At 46.0% G+C, this 13,947-nt stretch overlaps 1 protein-coding gene across 4 annotated transcripts in view; it reads left to right on the top strand.

Annotated features, from left to right (window-relative positions):
• Window positions 1-11,640, top strand: part of LOC121713252 (helicase ARIP4-like) — a 57,860-nt gene extending 46,220 nt beyond the window's left edge. For all 4 annotated transcript variants that reach the window (XM_042097761.1, XM_042097760.1, XM_042097763.1 and 1 more), the window contains 15 exons: window positions 1-18; window positions 1,641-1,837; window positions 2,176-2,518; window positions 2,638-2,815; window positions 3,074-3,286; window positions 3,450-3,568; window positions 3,911-4,023; window positions 4,387-4,486; window positions 4,580-4,785; window positions 5,495-5,676; window positions 6,026-6,222; window positions 6,605-6,810; window positions 7,375-7,464; window positions 7,606-7,692; window positions 7,883-11,640. The exon at window positions 1-18 is cut by the window's left edge and continues 116 nt beyond it. In XM_042097761.1, coding sequence (XP_041953695.1) covers window positions 1-18; window positions 1,641-1,837; window positions 2,176-2,518; window positions 2,638-2,815; window positions 3,074-3,286; window positions 3,450-3,568; window positions 3,911-4,023; window positions 4,387-4,486; window positions 4,580-4,785; window positions 5,495-5,676; window positions 6,026-6,222; window positions 6,605-6,810; window positions 7,375-7,464; window positions 7,606-7,692; window positions 7,883-8,877 — 3,244 coding nt within the window. In that variant the 3' untranslated portion in view covers window positions 8,878-11,640. The remainder of the gene's footprint in view (window positions 19-1,640; window positions 1,838-2,175; window positions 2,519-2,637; window positions 2,816-3,073; window positions 3,287-3,449; window positions 3,569-3,910; window positions 4,024-4,386; window positions 4,487-4,579; window positions 4,786-5,494; window positions 5,677-6,025; window positions 6,223-6,604; window positions 6,811-7,374; window positions 7,465-7,605; window positions 7,693-7,882) is intronic.
• The last annotated feature ends 2,307 nt before the right edge of the window (window positions 11,641-13,947 follow it).

Below are 13,947 nucleotides of genomic sequence, written 5' to 3'. Positions count from 1 at the left end.
CCTCAACGACGAGCACAAGTAAGCCACCGCACCATCACCTCTGGCAACACTCAAGGGAGTGGGGCTACTGTCCGCAGGTCTCATAAAGATCCGTCCTTAATGTTCCGGAAGCGCCACGTTCATCACTCATGTTCTGGTCGGGCTCCACATCTCCTACTAGAGTTTTGGTCATGTGGACAGTTTGAATGTGGATCTAATGTCCTGCACACAGATTGCAAAAGCTGTGTAGGCCCTGCGCACATTTGCTATCTAGTAGAGTGCTAAGTACGGACCACACAACCCGCTCCTGCAACCTAAACTTTCTTCAATTGAGAGTTTACCACTTAACACCATTTGCCAAGTTCAGGTTAATTGCATATGTACATTGGTTCATTTGAAACATGTTCCCAGTTATTGCCTTAAAACAAAGTCAAGCTGTCATTATATTGAAGACAATTTTCTAACTGTTTCTGAGGAGCAATCAGTACAGTCAGATGGCTGCCAAACAGACGGCAGCACATGAGGTCCCCCCCCTCCTTAGCTCGCGCAGTTTGGCGGAGAGTCCCGCTCCTGCCCTGTGAGCGTCTGTGCTCGGGCAGAAGGGCTCTCGCCGGCCTGATGAATGTTTGATGACTCACTCTTCACAGTTTCAGCGCCTGGGCGTGTACAGAGCGCTCACAGCCCACTCACAGCTGCTCCTCTGCACTCCACACTCTGTGTTCTCTCTCTTTTTCTCTTTTTCTCTCTCTCTCTCATTCTCACTCTTCCTTTTTCACTTTCTCCATCTTTCTCTCTTGCTCTTCTTATCCGTTTTTGCCCCAGCCCCCTCCACTCACATATGCCACAACATGTTTGTGAAAGTGCTCTCCTCTAGGTTTATACAAGTGGGGACAGAGCTCAGTAGTTCTCCTTATGACCTGCCTGCCTGTCTGTCTGTCTGTCTATCTTCCTTCCTGTGTTTTCTTCATCCATTTATCGGCCTCTCTCATTGTTGTGCGTGGTTAAATTAAAGTGTTAACGTCAGTTCTGGCCAGGCCATGGTAGTCAAGAAGCTTGCCGCCCTCCCCTTCATCTCATTCATTCCTAATTGATCCAGGTGCATCCCCTCATCCGATTATCTTTCTTCCCTAGCGATTGGCCACACAGCTTCGGCACGCCTTTTAAATTCTACCCACTTCCTCTTAACTGTATACTGCTCGGTTTTTGCTACCCACCGCCTCCCCTGCTCCACCTTGTCGTGTATGATGTGGCATGTTCTCTTGTCACGTCGCTTGGCTCTGTTCATGGGGGGGGGGGGGGGGATATTTATCTCTCCCTGCCCTGCTGGGGTGAGAATTCCCTAAACTGCTGCTGCCCCCTGACTTAATGCTTTTCCATGGTGCTCATGGAAATAGGGGGGTTCCTCCGAACAGAGCTATACCGCCAAATGTAATTCATAATTTACAATAAAGAAATTTCACTCAGAATCTTCTCTTGTGTTCCTTGACTAAAATGGTTCTGACAGAACTGAGCAGAAGTGAACAGACACTGACCCAAACGTACATGACACAGAAAGGCTGAGATTCTAAAGCCACGTGTGTCCTCGTTTTGAGATCACTACAGTCACGTGTGTTTATGGCGTTTGCATAAACGGATGTTTTTTTCTCTCTCCCACTAATCAGAACCACGGCGGCCCGTGCCAAGGTGGTGGAGGACTGGCACAGGGATGGCGGTGTGCTGCTAATGGGCTACGAAATGTACCGGCTGCTGTCGCTCAAGAAGAGCTTCGTGGCTGGCCGCAAGAAGAAAGCCAAGAAGCCCACCGGGCCGGTCGTCATTGACCTGGACGAGGAGGACCGCCAGCAGGACCTGCTGAAAGGTTGGTCCTGCTGCCAATCAATCTCCTCCGCAGCCAATCACAGCTGATGGCCCATTGGATAGCATCTTAATTCCGTTCCTATCTTTTTAAACCCAACTGTGGGAATATATTTGGTAATCATGTAAATATTTAGGCTGTAAAAAATAGTCTGCTATCTTTAATATGCATCTGTCAAATTGCAGTGCCTTAAAACAAACACATGGATGGTCTATATGATCACAATCTGGATGGTCTATATGATCTGTTATCAGACCTTACTACTTATGGCTGCTGGCTACTGCTAATGCATCTGTCTAAGTGTGGTACTATGAATGACTGTTTGACTGACCCTTTCCCAGGCATTGAGAAGGCTCTGTCTTGGCCTGGACCTGACGTGGTGATTTGCGACGAGGGGCACCGCATCAAGAACTGCCACGCAAGCACGTCGCAGGCGCTCAAGGGCATCCGCACGCGGCGTCGCGCGGTTCTGACGGGCTACCCGCTGCAGAACAACCTGATCGAGTACTGGTGCATGGTGGACTTTGTGCGGCCCGACTTCCTGGGCACACGGCAGGAGTTCAGCAACATGTTCGAGCGGCCCATTCTGAACGGGCAGTGCGTGGACAGCACACCCGAGGATCTACGGATCATGCGCTACCGTAGCCACGTGCTGCACAGCCTGCTGGAGGGCTTCGTGCAGAGGTAGGGAGAGAGGCAGAGAAAGATTCTCACGCATGCACGCATACATACATTAGTGATATGTATTGTTGTCGAGTCGAGCCTTCCTAAACAGCCGTCTGTGTTGAATGTGTGTTTCCCAGGCGGGGTCACGACGTGCTGCGCTCCCAGCTGCCTCCGAAGCAGGAGCACGTCATCCTGGTGCGCCTGTCCCCCCTGCAGAGGGCGCTCTACACCGAGTTCATGAACCGCTTCCAAGAGGCCGGCAACAGCGGCTGGCTCAGCCTCAACCCCCTCAAGGCCTTCTGCGTCTGCTGCAAGGTGTGTGTGTGTGTGTGTCTGTGTGTGTGTCTGTCTGTCTGTCTGTCTGTCGGTCGTAGAGATTTCCTCAAATTAAGTTTAATTCAGAGAGAGACAGACAGAGAGATGGAGAGAGAATGATTGTGTGTGTGTGACTTAAAAGTATCTAAGTCACTCAATGAGGAAAACTGAGAAAGTTGAAAGCCCATTATTATTTTTAAGTGAATCTACCGGTACTAACTTGTCTGATGCTCAACGTGCCATCTGTTGTACTTTCAGATCTGGAACCATCCAGATGTCCTCTATGAGGCGTTACAGAAGGAAAACCTGGCCAATGAGCAGGACTTGGACCTGGACGACATCACCACCAACCAGAACCGTTGCCCTGCCCCCAACCAGAAGAGCAAGCAGGCAGAGATGACCAGCAGTGAGGGAGGGCTCAGCCTCTCCGCCCTGCAAGAGAGGGCCAACCAGGTCCTCTCCTACGAATGGGTGAGCCCCCTCTCACTTGTTTTACGTCATGTTTTACGTGGTCATACACTTTGTAAGCATACTGTCTGATTAGACGATGGCCTATTCATTTGTTCAGTTTGTGGGTCATGCAAGTGTGGCTACCATTGATGAATTAGTGCCTTTAAACATGTACCTTTGTCAGGCAAAGGACATCATGGCTGATTACAAGACTGGGCTTTTGGAGAACTCTGCCAAGATGGTGCTGCTGTTCCATCTTATTGATGAGAGTGTTAGGAATGGCGACAAAATCCTGGTCTTCAGGTATGGAAATACTCATCTGTATACACACACACACACACACACACACACACACACTCACAAACACAATACACAAAACAAGCACGCCCAAATGCACACACACAGACACACATATTGACAAACACACCACACAAACACACATAAACTTACTCACTCACTCACTCTCTCATACATTGACACAAAGACACACACACAAAGGCGCGCACACACACTCACACAATTCATATGCAAAATACAAGATTTAATTTAGATACAAATGCTTAATCATAACGAAATATGAATCTCATGACATTATTTGCCTTATCTAACTCTCACTTCCCTCATCTTTCATTCTTTTCTTTGCAGTCAAAGCCTGTCCACTCTATCAGTTATCGAGGAGTTTTTGGCCAAGAGAATGATGCCTGAAACCAGGGCATCCAGTCTGAAACAGAACTGGGTTCGCAACGTCAACTACTACCGTAAGTGGTCTGGTTCTACCGTTAGTGGTCCTATAGTGACCACTGTTGTCATGGAGTCTTTATCCAGACCCATAGCTACCTAGTTCAAAGCGCTCCAAGAGCTGTTGTTATTTTGGGGTCAGAGCAAGCAGTAGTATATATCGCCATCTAGTGGCTGTCTTTTGTCATTGAACTGCTTTGGGGTTGTATAAGGTTGCGTCCTTGTGGTGACGCTGCATTGCAGTTTTCTTTGTCTGTCTTAAAGGGCTCATGTATTGATGTGTCATAGAGTAACTTCCCCATGTCGAGTCTGTGTATGAAGTGTAAAGTTACTTGCCATGCCTATGTAGCTGTCTATCTGACACCAAGCATGTGGCTCAGCAGGATTGGATGGAAGCACGTCTGCCTCTGAAAGGGAGAGACTCATAAACCAGTTCAACGATCCAGCAAACACCTCAACCTTGGTCTTTCTGCTATCCACCAGGTAACACATACACCCACTCACACACGCACAGACATACTGACCCATTTACACCATGACCACACACAGATCAACATTTCTGCCGTCGTTTTTTAGGGCTGGCTGCCTCGGGGTGAACTTGATCGGTGCGAACCGTGTGGTGGTGTTCGACGCCTCCTGGAACCCTTGCCACGACGCACAGGCGGTGTGTCGGGTGTATCGCTACGGGCAACGGAAGCCCTGTCACATCTACCGGCTGGTGTGTGACTTCACCCTGGAGAAGAAGATCTACGACAGGCAGATCTCCAAACAGGGCATGTCAGGTAAAAACAACACTGAGTCCTAATGGGAGAAAGGAATAACAGACAGACAGACAGACAGACTGCTGTATGGAGCACACAGGGGCACAATTCATCGGTACTGCCTGCACACTGAGTGCAGACCATTAAAAAGATGAGCCTCAGTCACGCTTTCCTGGTTAGCTCAGTGGGCAGCACCTCACACACACATACACATACACACACACACACACACACACACACACACACACACACACACACACACACAAGCGCCTCTCTCTCTCTTGCTGAGAGTACTTCAGAGAGTGGAGCCCACTTCACCCCAGAGGGCGAGACGGAGAGTGTGTGAGGGCGAGCGCCACGCACTGAGAGTGGTCAGGGGGCAGACTAACTGACTGAGTGCCACAGACAAACAGCTGATGCGCAGTAGAATAGGATGGGTGTGCAGTAGAATAGGATGGGTGTGCAGTAGAATAGGATAGGTGTGCAGTAGAATAGGATGGGTGTGCAGTAGAATAGGATGGGTGTGCAGTAGAATAGGATAGGTGTGCACTCAGCTGGAGGGGACAGAGGGGAGTCACGTTAATCAGATCATGGATAGAGTTGGTACTTGGTTCCCATTTAATACAGCTTTTAATACAGTTAGTGGGCATGAGGTGTGTGTTTGTGTGTGTGTGTGTGTGTGTGAGAGAGAGTATGTGTATGTTGGTTAACCCTGGACGTCTCCGTTTAGACCGCGTGGTGGACGACCTGAACCCCGTACTGACGTTCACTCGGCGGGAGGTGGAGTCCCTGCTGCACTTTGTGGAGGAGGAACCGGAGCCGGACGAGTCAGCCAGGTTGCTGCAGTCGCAGCAGGACATGGAGCTGGTCATCAAACAGGCCTGCCAACGCTACCCCCACCTCATCACCAAGGTGACCACACACAACAACAACAACGACTAGCAACTAGCACACACACAGGCACTGTGATAATAACTGCCGGCTCTGTGATTAATTAAGAGAGACAGATTTTCAATTGATGGCCCCTGATGTTATAATTAATGATCACTTAGTTCACATTTGAACCAATTCAGGAATTATAATTATAATTATTATTATAATTAGAGTTATTTTCATTAAATTGTAATTAAAAGCTGGTATTTTTTATTAGTAGCACAAAGGCACAAAGTGAAGGATTGATATAAATCCACTCAGAGGGAGGATGTCAACCAATTAGCCATTATTCTCATTTTTCCCTCTTCTTCTCCTTCATCGTTTCCAGCAACCTTTCCATCACGAGTCTCTGCTGATAGACCGTCGTGATCTCAAACTGTCCAAGGCGGAGAAGAAAGCTGCTAAGAAGGGCTACGAGGTGGAGAAGCGGGCATCTGTGCCCTATACGCGCCCCTCCTATGCCCACTACTACCCTGCCAGTGACCAGAGCCTCACCAACATCCCAGCCTTTAGCCAGCGCAACTGGTGAGTTATTTTAATCTGAAGGCAGACACGACTCCAGACTCACTCACAGCTGCTGAAATATACAGCAGACTCACAGAGATATTTTAGATGGATAGATAGATAGATAGATAGATAAGTAGATAGATAGATGTTAGATGATAGATGATGGTGGTAATTGTTGTTACAGATTGATACTCAATCCAGTTAAGGAGAACAGAAAGAAAATCAAAACAAAAAAAGTAAATAAATTGTTCAGATCAATTTTCTAGTGTTAAGGAGTCTGATTGCTGAGCGGACTTGCTACTTGACCTACTTAAAACTGAACCTTAAGAGCCTTAACGTTCAGTGTTTCTCTGTGTGGTTCTTGTCCTTTGTATTCTTAAATTGTGCTCTTCTTGACCAGGCGACCTCCACCAAGGCAGGAGGAGAAGCCGATGGCCAGTGTCCGGCCCGTCCAGTCGACTCCGGTTCCAATGGCGCCACGGCAGGCGTCCCAGGGAACAGGCCCTGCCTCCTCCGCTTCTGCAAGCTCCAACTCAGCTCTGAGCTTCAACCTCAACAATCTGCAGAAAGCTGGCGTGTTTGTCCAGAAGATCGTCACCACCACAGGTAGATGCACAGGCATTTAAACATGTACCACTGCAGCAACAACCATGTCAGAGATTGGACGATTGGGAGTGGGTCTGGAAAATGTTCACTGACTTACGACTTCCTGCAGGGGCATATCTAGCAGTGAAATGAAACTTAAATTGGTACATTAAATTCTTACAAAATCGTGTCAAAAGTGTAGCAATCGTGTAAATGAAGGTTTTAAATGCAGTTGCGTACTCAATTCCAAATACACGTCCGTGCCGGATTAGCGATTGTATTTGCGCGCCCGTGTTTTAGGGACATTGGCTTCAATGGCCTCGTGGCCAAACGGACCTGCAGCACAAATGTCAAATTTGCCGAAAGGTCGTATGAGTATTCCCAGGCTACACAACTGTGGCATAAAAAGATGTAGTGAAATATTCAAATGCAGGACATTGGTTAATACTAATCAGGCCAAACCTAGAAGTTGAACTGGTGGATGTATTGTACTTGAATAAGCATAGGCGTGCTTGTCCCCTCTATATTAAAAGTAACATCTTTGGGATGTTTTGTTCAGATGGTAACGCTACTCTTTCTACACAGACATTGTCATTCCGGGTACCAACAGCACTAAAGACGTCCAGACCCGGATACCTGCGGGAGAGAGCATCCATGTCATCAGAGGAACTAAAGGTAAGCAGCATCACTCACAAAACTCAATTCACTTCAAACAACAGATCAACTTCAAGCAAGAAAAGGACTTGTCTCCAAAGGATAATGTTTTGACTTTTGTTTGTGTGTGTGTGTGTGTGTGTGTGTTTGTGCGTAACATAGGGACCTACATCAGGACCTGTGATGGAAGAATCTTTGCAGTCCGAGCAGCTGGAAAGCCTAAACAGGAAGGCTCAGCCACTGATAAAGGTAGTGACCAACAAACCATCTATTCCTCTCTCTCTGCATCCTTGTTTCAGTTCAGACCGTTTATTGCTGAATTGGATGTGATCAAAAATCCACAAGTACATCTCCAGAACTGGATTCATGCCTGAGACTGTAGTAGAATAGTAGAGTGTGATTAATTTGGTAACAATTGGTTATTATGTGTCTCTTTCAGATGTGGTGCACCCTGAGAAAGAGGCTCATAGCGGCGCCACCAATGGGAGCGTTTCCGTTTCTCCTGAGCGCAAAAGGTCCTCCCCGGAGGACGGGGCGTCTGACCTCCTGCCTCGACCGCTGTCGCCGGACAGCCCTGAGATCCTGAGCGAGCTCCAGCGCTTCATCAAGCCGCCGGCCCACGGCCTGCCCACTGCCACGCACGGAGCCGCCGCCCAGGAGAACGGAGGGCCGCCCGTCAAACCAGTGCCCTCGAAAGAGCCCTCCCTGCCGGCCAGTGACGCCCACCCCCTGCCCCTGGATCTGCGTGCCAGCAAGCGCAAGTCTGCCCCGGCTGTCGAGGAGAGGGACCTCGACCAGCCACCCATGCCCAAGCGGAGCCCCACCACCCACGCCCTGCCGCCAGGGTTCCCCTTCACCGGCACCTACGGGCTGAACCCCGGCCTGAACCCCTCCCTGCTGGGCTCCATGTGCCACCCTCTCTTCATGGGACCGGGCTCGCCCTACTTCCAGCCCCACACTCCGCTGGCTGACCCACGGCTCATGTTCCCCATGACCCCAGACCCTTTCAGTCTTCCCCGCTCCTCCCCCTCCTCTTCATCCTCCCCCTCCTCTGCCTCGTCCCTGTCCACCACCAACACCAAAACTACACCCTCTTCCTCCTCTGCCTTCACCTCATCCTCTTCCTCCTGCACCACCTCCTCCTCCATGTCTCCATACTTACTCCGGCCTGGCATGGCGGGCATGCTGCCCCCGGGGTTCCCCCTGACGTACGGCCAGGCCCTGGGCATGTACCCCAACTCCCTGCTGCCTGCTGGCATGCCGGCCGCCACGCCTGGTCCTGCCGGTACCAGCTTCCTGTCCCGCTTCCCCTCCTCAAGCCTGCAAGGGCCTGCACTCAACACCCCGCCTCTCGCCGCCGACAACGAGAGCAGTAGCAGCGGCAGCAGCCACATGGACGACAGCGATGATATCATCGAGGTGACGGGCCAATAGGTGGCCTCAGCGAAGGTCCTGTGACGAGGCCTCGGGCCGCAGGGGTTGGGTGATTCGGCAGAATTAAGAGATTGCTTTTGAAAAAAAAAAAAAAAAAAAAAAAAATTCTGACTGACCAGAATCCCAACCCACCCCTTAACATGGGTCCCATCTCAACAACCCAGGCCCAGAATGTGAAGCAGCAGTGTGTCTGACTGAGAGAGTGGACTGCGAAAGCTACAAATCCTAATGCTGTATATCTTATTTAACAAGAGGAGAAAAGACTGAGGAGAAAACGAGCCCTTGGACTTCCAGCATTGTGTACTGCACTCTACCTGCGCGAGACTTGCAGTTAGTCCTCCTGACCAAGGAGGGCACTCTGCTTTCTGCTCTGATCAGCTCAATTTTTTCAACTGTTTGCATTTATCTAGCAGGTGGTAGTAGATGGTAGAGAACATTAGCCAAGCTGGTAGTTGTTAAACAATAGTCATGCCTGTTTGGTCGAAAGAAAACAATATCATTGATTGTTTTGATTGATTACTGTTATTGCTACTATTTTAGACATTTTAGAAATGGTGGTTATCAATCGTAATTGACAATGTTTGAAAACTGATCCTTTCTTCTTGAGGTTACATTATGGGACAGAAAATATTTGACTTCTTTAAATATTCTTTTTTGTTTAAATCGAAAGATGGATGTGCAAAAATGGAAAGGGTGCAAAGAATAACCTAATAGGGCTGAAGCATAAAAAAGAACATAGCAAGAAATGAAAAAGAAATATAACAAGACCTTAAACTCAACGAATGTATCATTATTTGCGCCTTTAACGCAGTGTTTGTGAGCACAGGCCTTAGAGACATTTGACTGAAGACCATTTGATACTCGTATTTTTTCTTGTTGTGTTTTCTAATGTGACGTTGTTACTGTGGTACAATCTTGTTGTCAAAACTAGCAGCCTGAACATCACACACAGACAGAGGAAACATCCTTGAAGACAGACGTGTCAAGATGGTGTTTTCACTACACCTCCGACCTTAACTCGGGGCGGGGGCATCAGCCCAGAGAGTTTCCTGGCAAATGCCGTGGGTGTTCAATGCCTTGCCGCTGCGTCGCTTGAATGTCATTGAGGAAGCTGAGGAACAGGGAAGCGAGTGTTTCCTTGATCCTCCCACCCCATAGTCTTATTGGAGCTGAGCTTATGTATGTAACACCATAAAAAGCTGTCTAATTGTGGGTTAGGGTCTCATTCAGTGCAGTCTGCGCTGTCATTTCCCTCCTGTATTTCTGTCTGTCTTCGCTCAACACAAAAGGGTTCACTTGACTTTTCGACCCAACCCTTTCATTGTTTTGTTGTGACACCAACACATAGGTTCAAAGAAACTAACAAAAAAAACCAACACAGGGTGTAGTTGCTCATACCAAAAAATATTTAATCAAATTTGAGAGAAATTGTGAAATTTGTAAAGGAATGCTGTGCCAAAACAGTAATTATGTCCCTAATGTCATCTCTCACTAATGGGGAATGTTGTGAAAAGAGACCAAAACATTTACAACATACTTGAAGTATATTTCAAGGATGTAAAAGAGATGATCAGAGAGGAGCCATATGACAAGGCTCTCAGAAAGAAAGAAAAAACTTGAGCAACAGTACGAATTTTGCAGGCAGTCATCACCAAAATGCTGAATCGTGGTAACTATAACTATGTGACTTACAGCGAAGCAACTTACTGGTAATTTTTACCATGTACTGTATAAAATTCATTTAACACAAGCATTCAGGAGTTCCTGATTCATTTACAGGTTGTGTGTTTTCTTTTTGTGTCTGGTGGATCAGGGGCATTGCTTCATTTTGTTGTGGCATTGCTTTGCTGTGTTTACAAATGCCAACCGGTTTCTGTTTTTCACCCAAATCTTCCCTCATTGTCCTGTGTCATAGAGGAAGGGTCCACTGCACCTAAATTCCATTGGTTAGTCTAGACAAAAAGATATACATAATTTATCTTCTGTCTCACTGTAACCGAAAAATCCAAACATTCTATTGAAGTACTTTCACTTTTCAACCCCATTTTCTGTACCATACTTCTGTTGCTGGTTTACCTGTGTTTTTTAGTCCTCTTTTTTGTCTGAGGTTTGACAATTTACCAAATTAATTTATTTATGACATTGCATATTTATTCATTTGTATTTTTTATTTTTGTACTTTTTTTAAAAAAATGGGGGATTTTTACTCTTGTGGCCGAATGGCTCCACTCTGACGCTTTAGTGGTTTAAGGAGGGTGTAGTGTGTGTACGATGGTGTTTGATGACCTTCTGACACAAAGCAGAATCAGGACCAATGTGAACTGGTGTCGTGGATTGCGTGGGTCTCGGTGAGCCCACATCCACCGCACATGCTCAGAGCGAGGGTGTGCCGTTCAGTGCCCCTGCACACCTGTGATGTCATTCCTGGTGGCCAAGATCCCTCAAGTGTTCAGTGTTTTTTCTTTTTTTTCCAATATCTTTTTAATGATTGCTTTTGTTTTCTTTTTTTATTTCATTTTTGTCATAGCTAACTACTTGAACAGAAGTATTTATTTGTCATAGGAAGGGTCGGTATAGGTGAACAGGCGGCTGCTCTGGATTCTAATCTGTGAGGAGAATTTGAACTGCTAAAAGCTGCTGAGGATCAGACAGCCTGTTCTGGAAGAACTACATTCATAACTAATCTGTATCGGCTTTTCAGTCCATTCTCTTTTTCTTTTCCTTTTTTTTGGAAGTTTGTGAATAAAAACAAATTAAATGTTACATGTGGGGTGCTTGGTTTTATTTAAGTATAAAGCATAGCAAGAATACATTTTTTTACACACATTTTATTTGAATAGTAATAGGTGATTTTACGTACAGTGCTTATTAGCCCTTTTTGTCAACTAGAGAGGAAAAGAAAGGTTTCTTATGACGGTAGAACACAGATAGCCTATGACATTCCCTGGCAATGGCATTGTGTTTAATTACCGTGCATAATGTTACATGAATGAGTCGCTTCTCTGTTGCTGGTCCATCAACCCCCCTGAACAAGAGGGGGATGTTGCATAATCATGCTCTACCATATAGTTAGTGAATGCACTTACACTACCTCTACCTTGTGTTACCAGTTTCATTTCACAAAATCCTTTACAGATTGCAGATGAAATGAGAGGGCCTTTTGTAAATACAAATTGTTTAAGAAAGTGGTTCTTCTTAACAATTTCACAGGACACCTGAAAATTATCTGAAATGACAACATATTCACATCTAGTTTCTCTCTGTCTGTCTGTCATTGTCCATAGTTATTATCTGATGCACGGGCCAGCACACATATGAATCTAATCTTATGAGAAGGTTCTCATATTAAAAAAAAAAAACTGCTACGAGGCACTAAGTCAAATGGAGTTGTTTGGTGATGCTTAATATTCAAGAGAGCTTTATTACAGTACCGGAGACCATCAGGTAGTCACGCCCTCAGAATATCAAGACAAAGGCAACTCAAGCCCTTTTATACCATCTCAACAGAATCTTCAGCCACACAAGCATATCTCACTCATAGCAAAACCAGTTGAAACCACAGTTTATGTTAATTTATAAACAGGGTTGGGTCAGATTACTTTACTCCATTACTGACTACAAATTACATGGTAATTTTTGTAATCAGTAACGTAATCAGTTGGATTACCAAAAACATGTAACGTAATCTGATTACTTTAGGATTACTTTTAGATTACTTTAATAAATATGCCCATTAAGTAAAAGACACCACTACAGAATTGATGAAAGAATTCTCATTCTATTTTTCTCCACTCTTCTCCAAACATGTAGCCTGGCGGGCCATCCTATATCATTGAAATGTATAGTCTGGAATCGACCCATTCACCTCGCTTAATCCAAGGGGCAGGCAGAGAATTGTCTTTCAAACTGCCTAGGCATGCAATAGGCCAGCGCTACGACCATATCCGTATCCGGTCGGCAAAACGGCAAATACATCCTTCTTCGAAAGGAATGACTTAAGTGCATTGTGTTGCTCAACTTTCAAAGAAAAGTACAAGTCCAACTCCTCCAAAGTTGACGCCAACGCCGATTCAAACAACCGCTCTTCATTCGCCATAGCCACCTTCCTTGTTGTTCACCGTCGCAGGAAATCTGTCATCCTGTTAAACCCGCCTTAAGACTCTAACAAAATAGAGCACTGTGATTGGATGACGTCCACGGCGTCAGCCAATAGAAATCCCTATGGTTTGATACTAGACGTACAGGCTGAGCCTTTATATTAATAAACCAGGGGTATGAATAATTTTGTTCTTAACTATATCTTAAAAAAGTCTAAAAAGTGAACGTCAATTTTTTTTTTATTGTAATCTGGGCTGATTATAGTTACTTGATTTTTGTAATCTGATTACATAATCCAGATTACATGTAATCCCCTACTACCCAACCCTGCTTATAAACTCATAAGAGAAACATATAACCTTGAGCATGGCAACCATCGCTGTCTAACATTCAAAGGCCTCGCTCCATCCCTCAAGCCCCATGTTGCAGGGGCATCTACAATGACGACTGCATTGCCCTGGTAACACCGACAGCCATTCCCTGTCTGGCTCCTAGAGGCATCAATGTGACCTCTACATACCATTCCAAAGCACTGGACACATACCTTTCTCTCATCTGACAAGGCACAACTACAGAGATGCATACACAGAAAAAACACATCACATAAGAATTATCAAAATTATGTTTCCCAACAATCCAGGCCAAACCTTTTTGTTATCATCACACTGGCCTGAGCCACACTGAACACAGACTGGTAGGACTATATTAATCACGTCTTCATTACTGATGAAAAGAATAATACATTGAAGCCATCTTTTCTCCCATAAATAATGCACTATGGATAGATTTTGACTTTAACTGTTGTACAATACTACAGATGTCCAGATCTCTATGGTTGTTGGTATGAATAGGCAGTTGGAAAGATTTTTTTAAAATACTATTTGTCCATTTGTCAGGCCATTTGTTTCCAAAGTCGATGTTTTATATGTAGCCTACAAGTACCATTATTCTCTTTGTGTGTGTCTCTCTGTC

The sequence above is a fragment of the Alosa sapidissima genome, chromosome 7 (genome assembly GCF_018492685.1).
Source record: "Alosa sapidissima isolate fAloSap1 chromosome 7, fAloSap1.pri, whole genome shotgun sequence".
Lineage (NCBI taxonomy): Eukaryota > Metazoa > Chordata > Actinopteri > Clupeiformes > Clupeidae > Alosa > Alosa sapidissima.
Note: the sequence above shows the minus strand (reverse complement) of the source record. Positions and strands in the feature narration are given on the sequence as shown.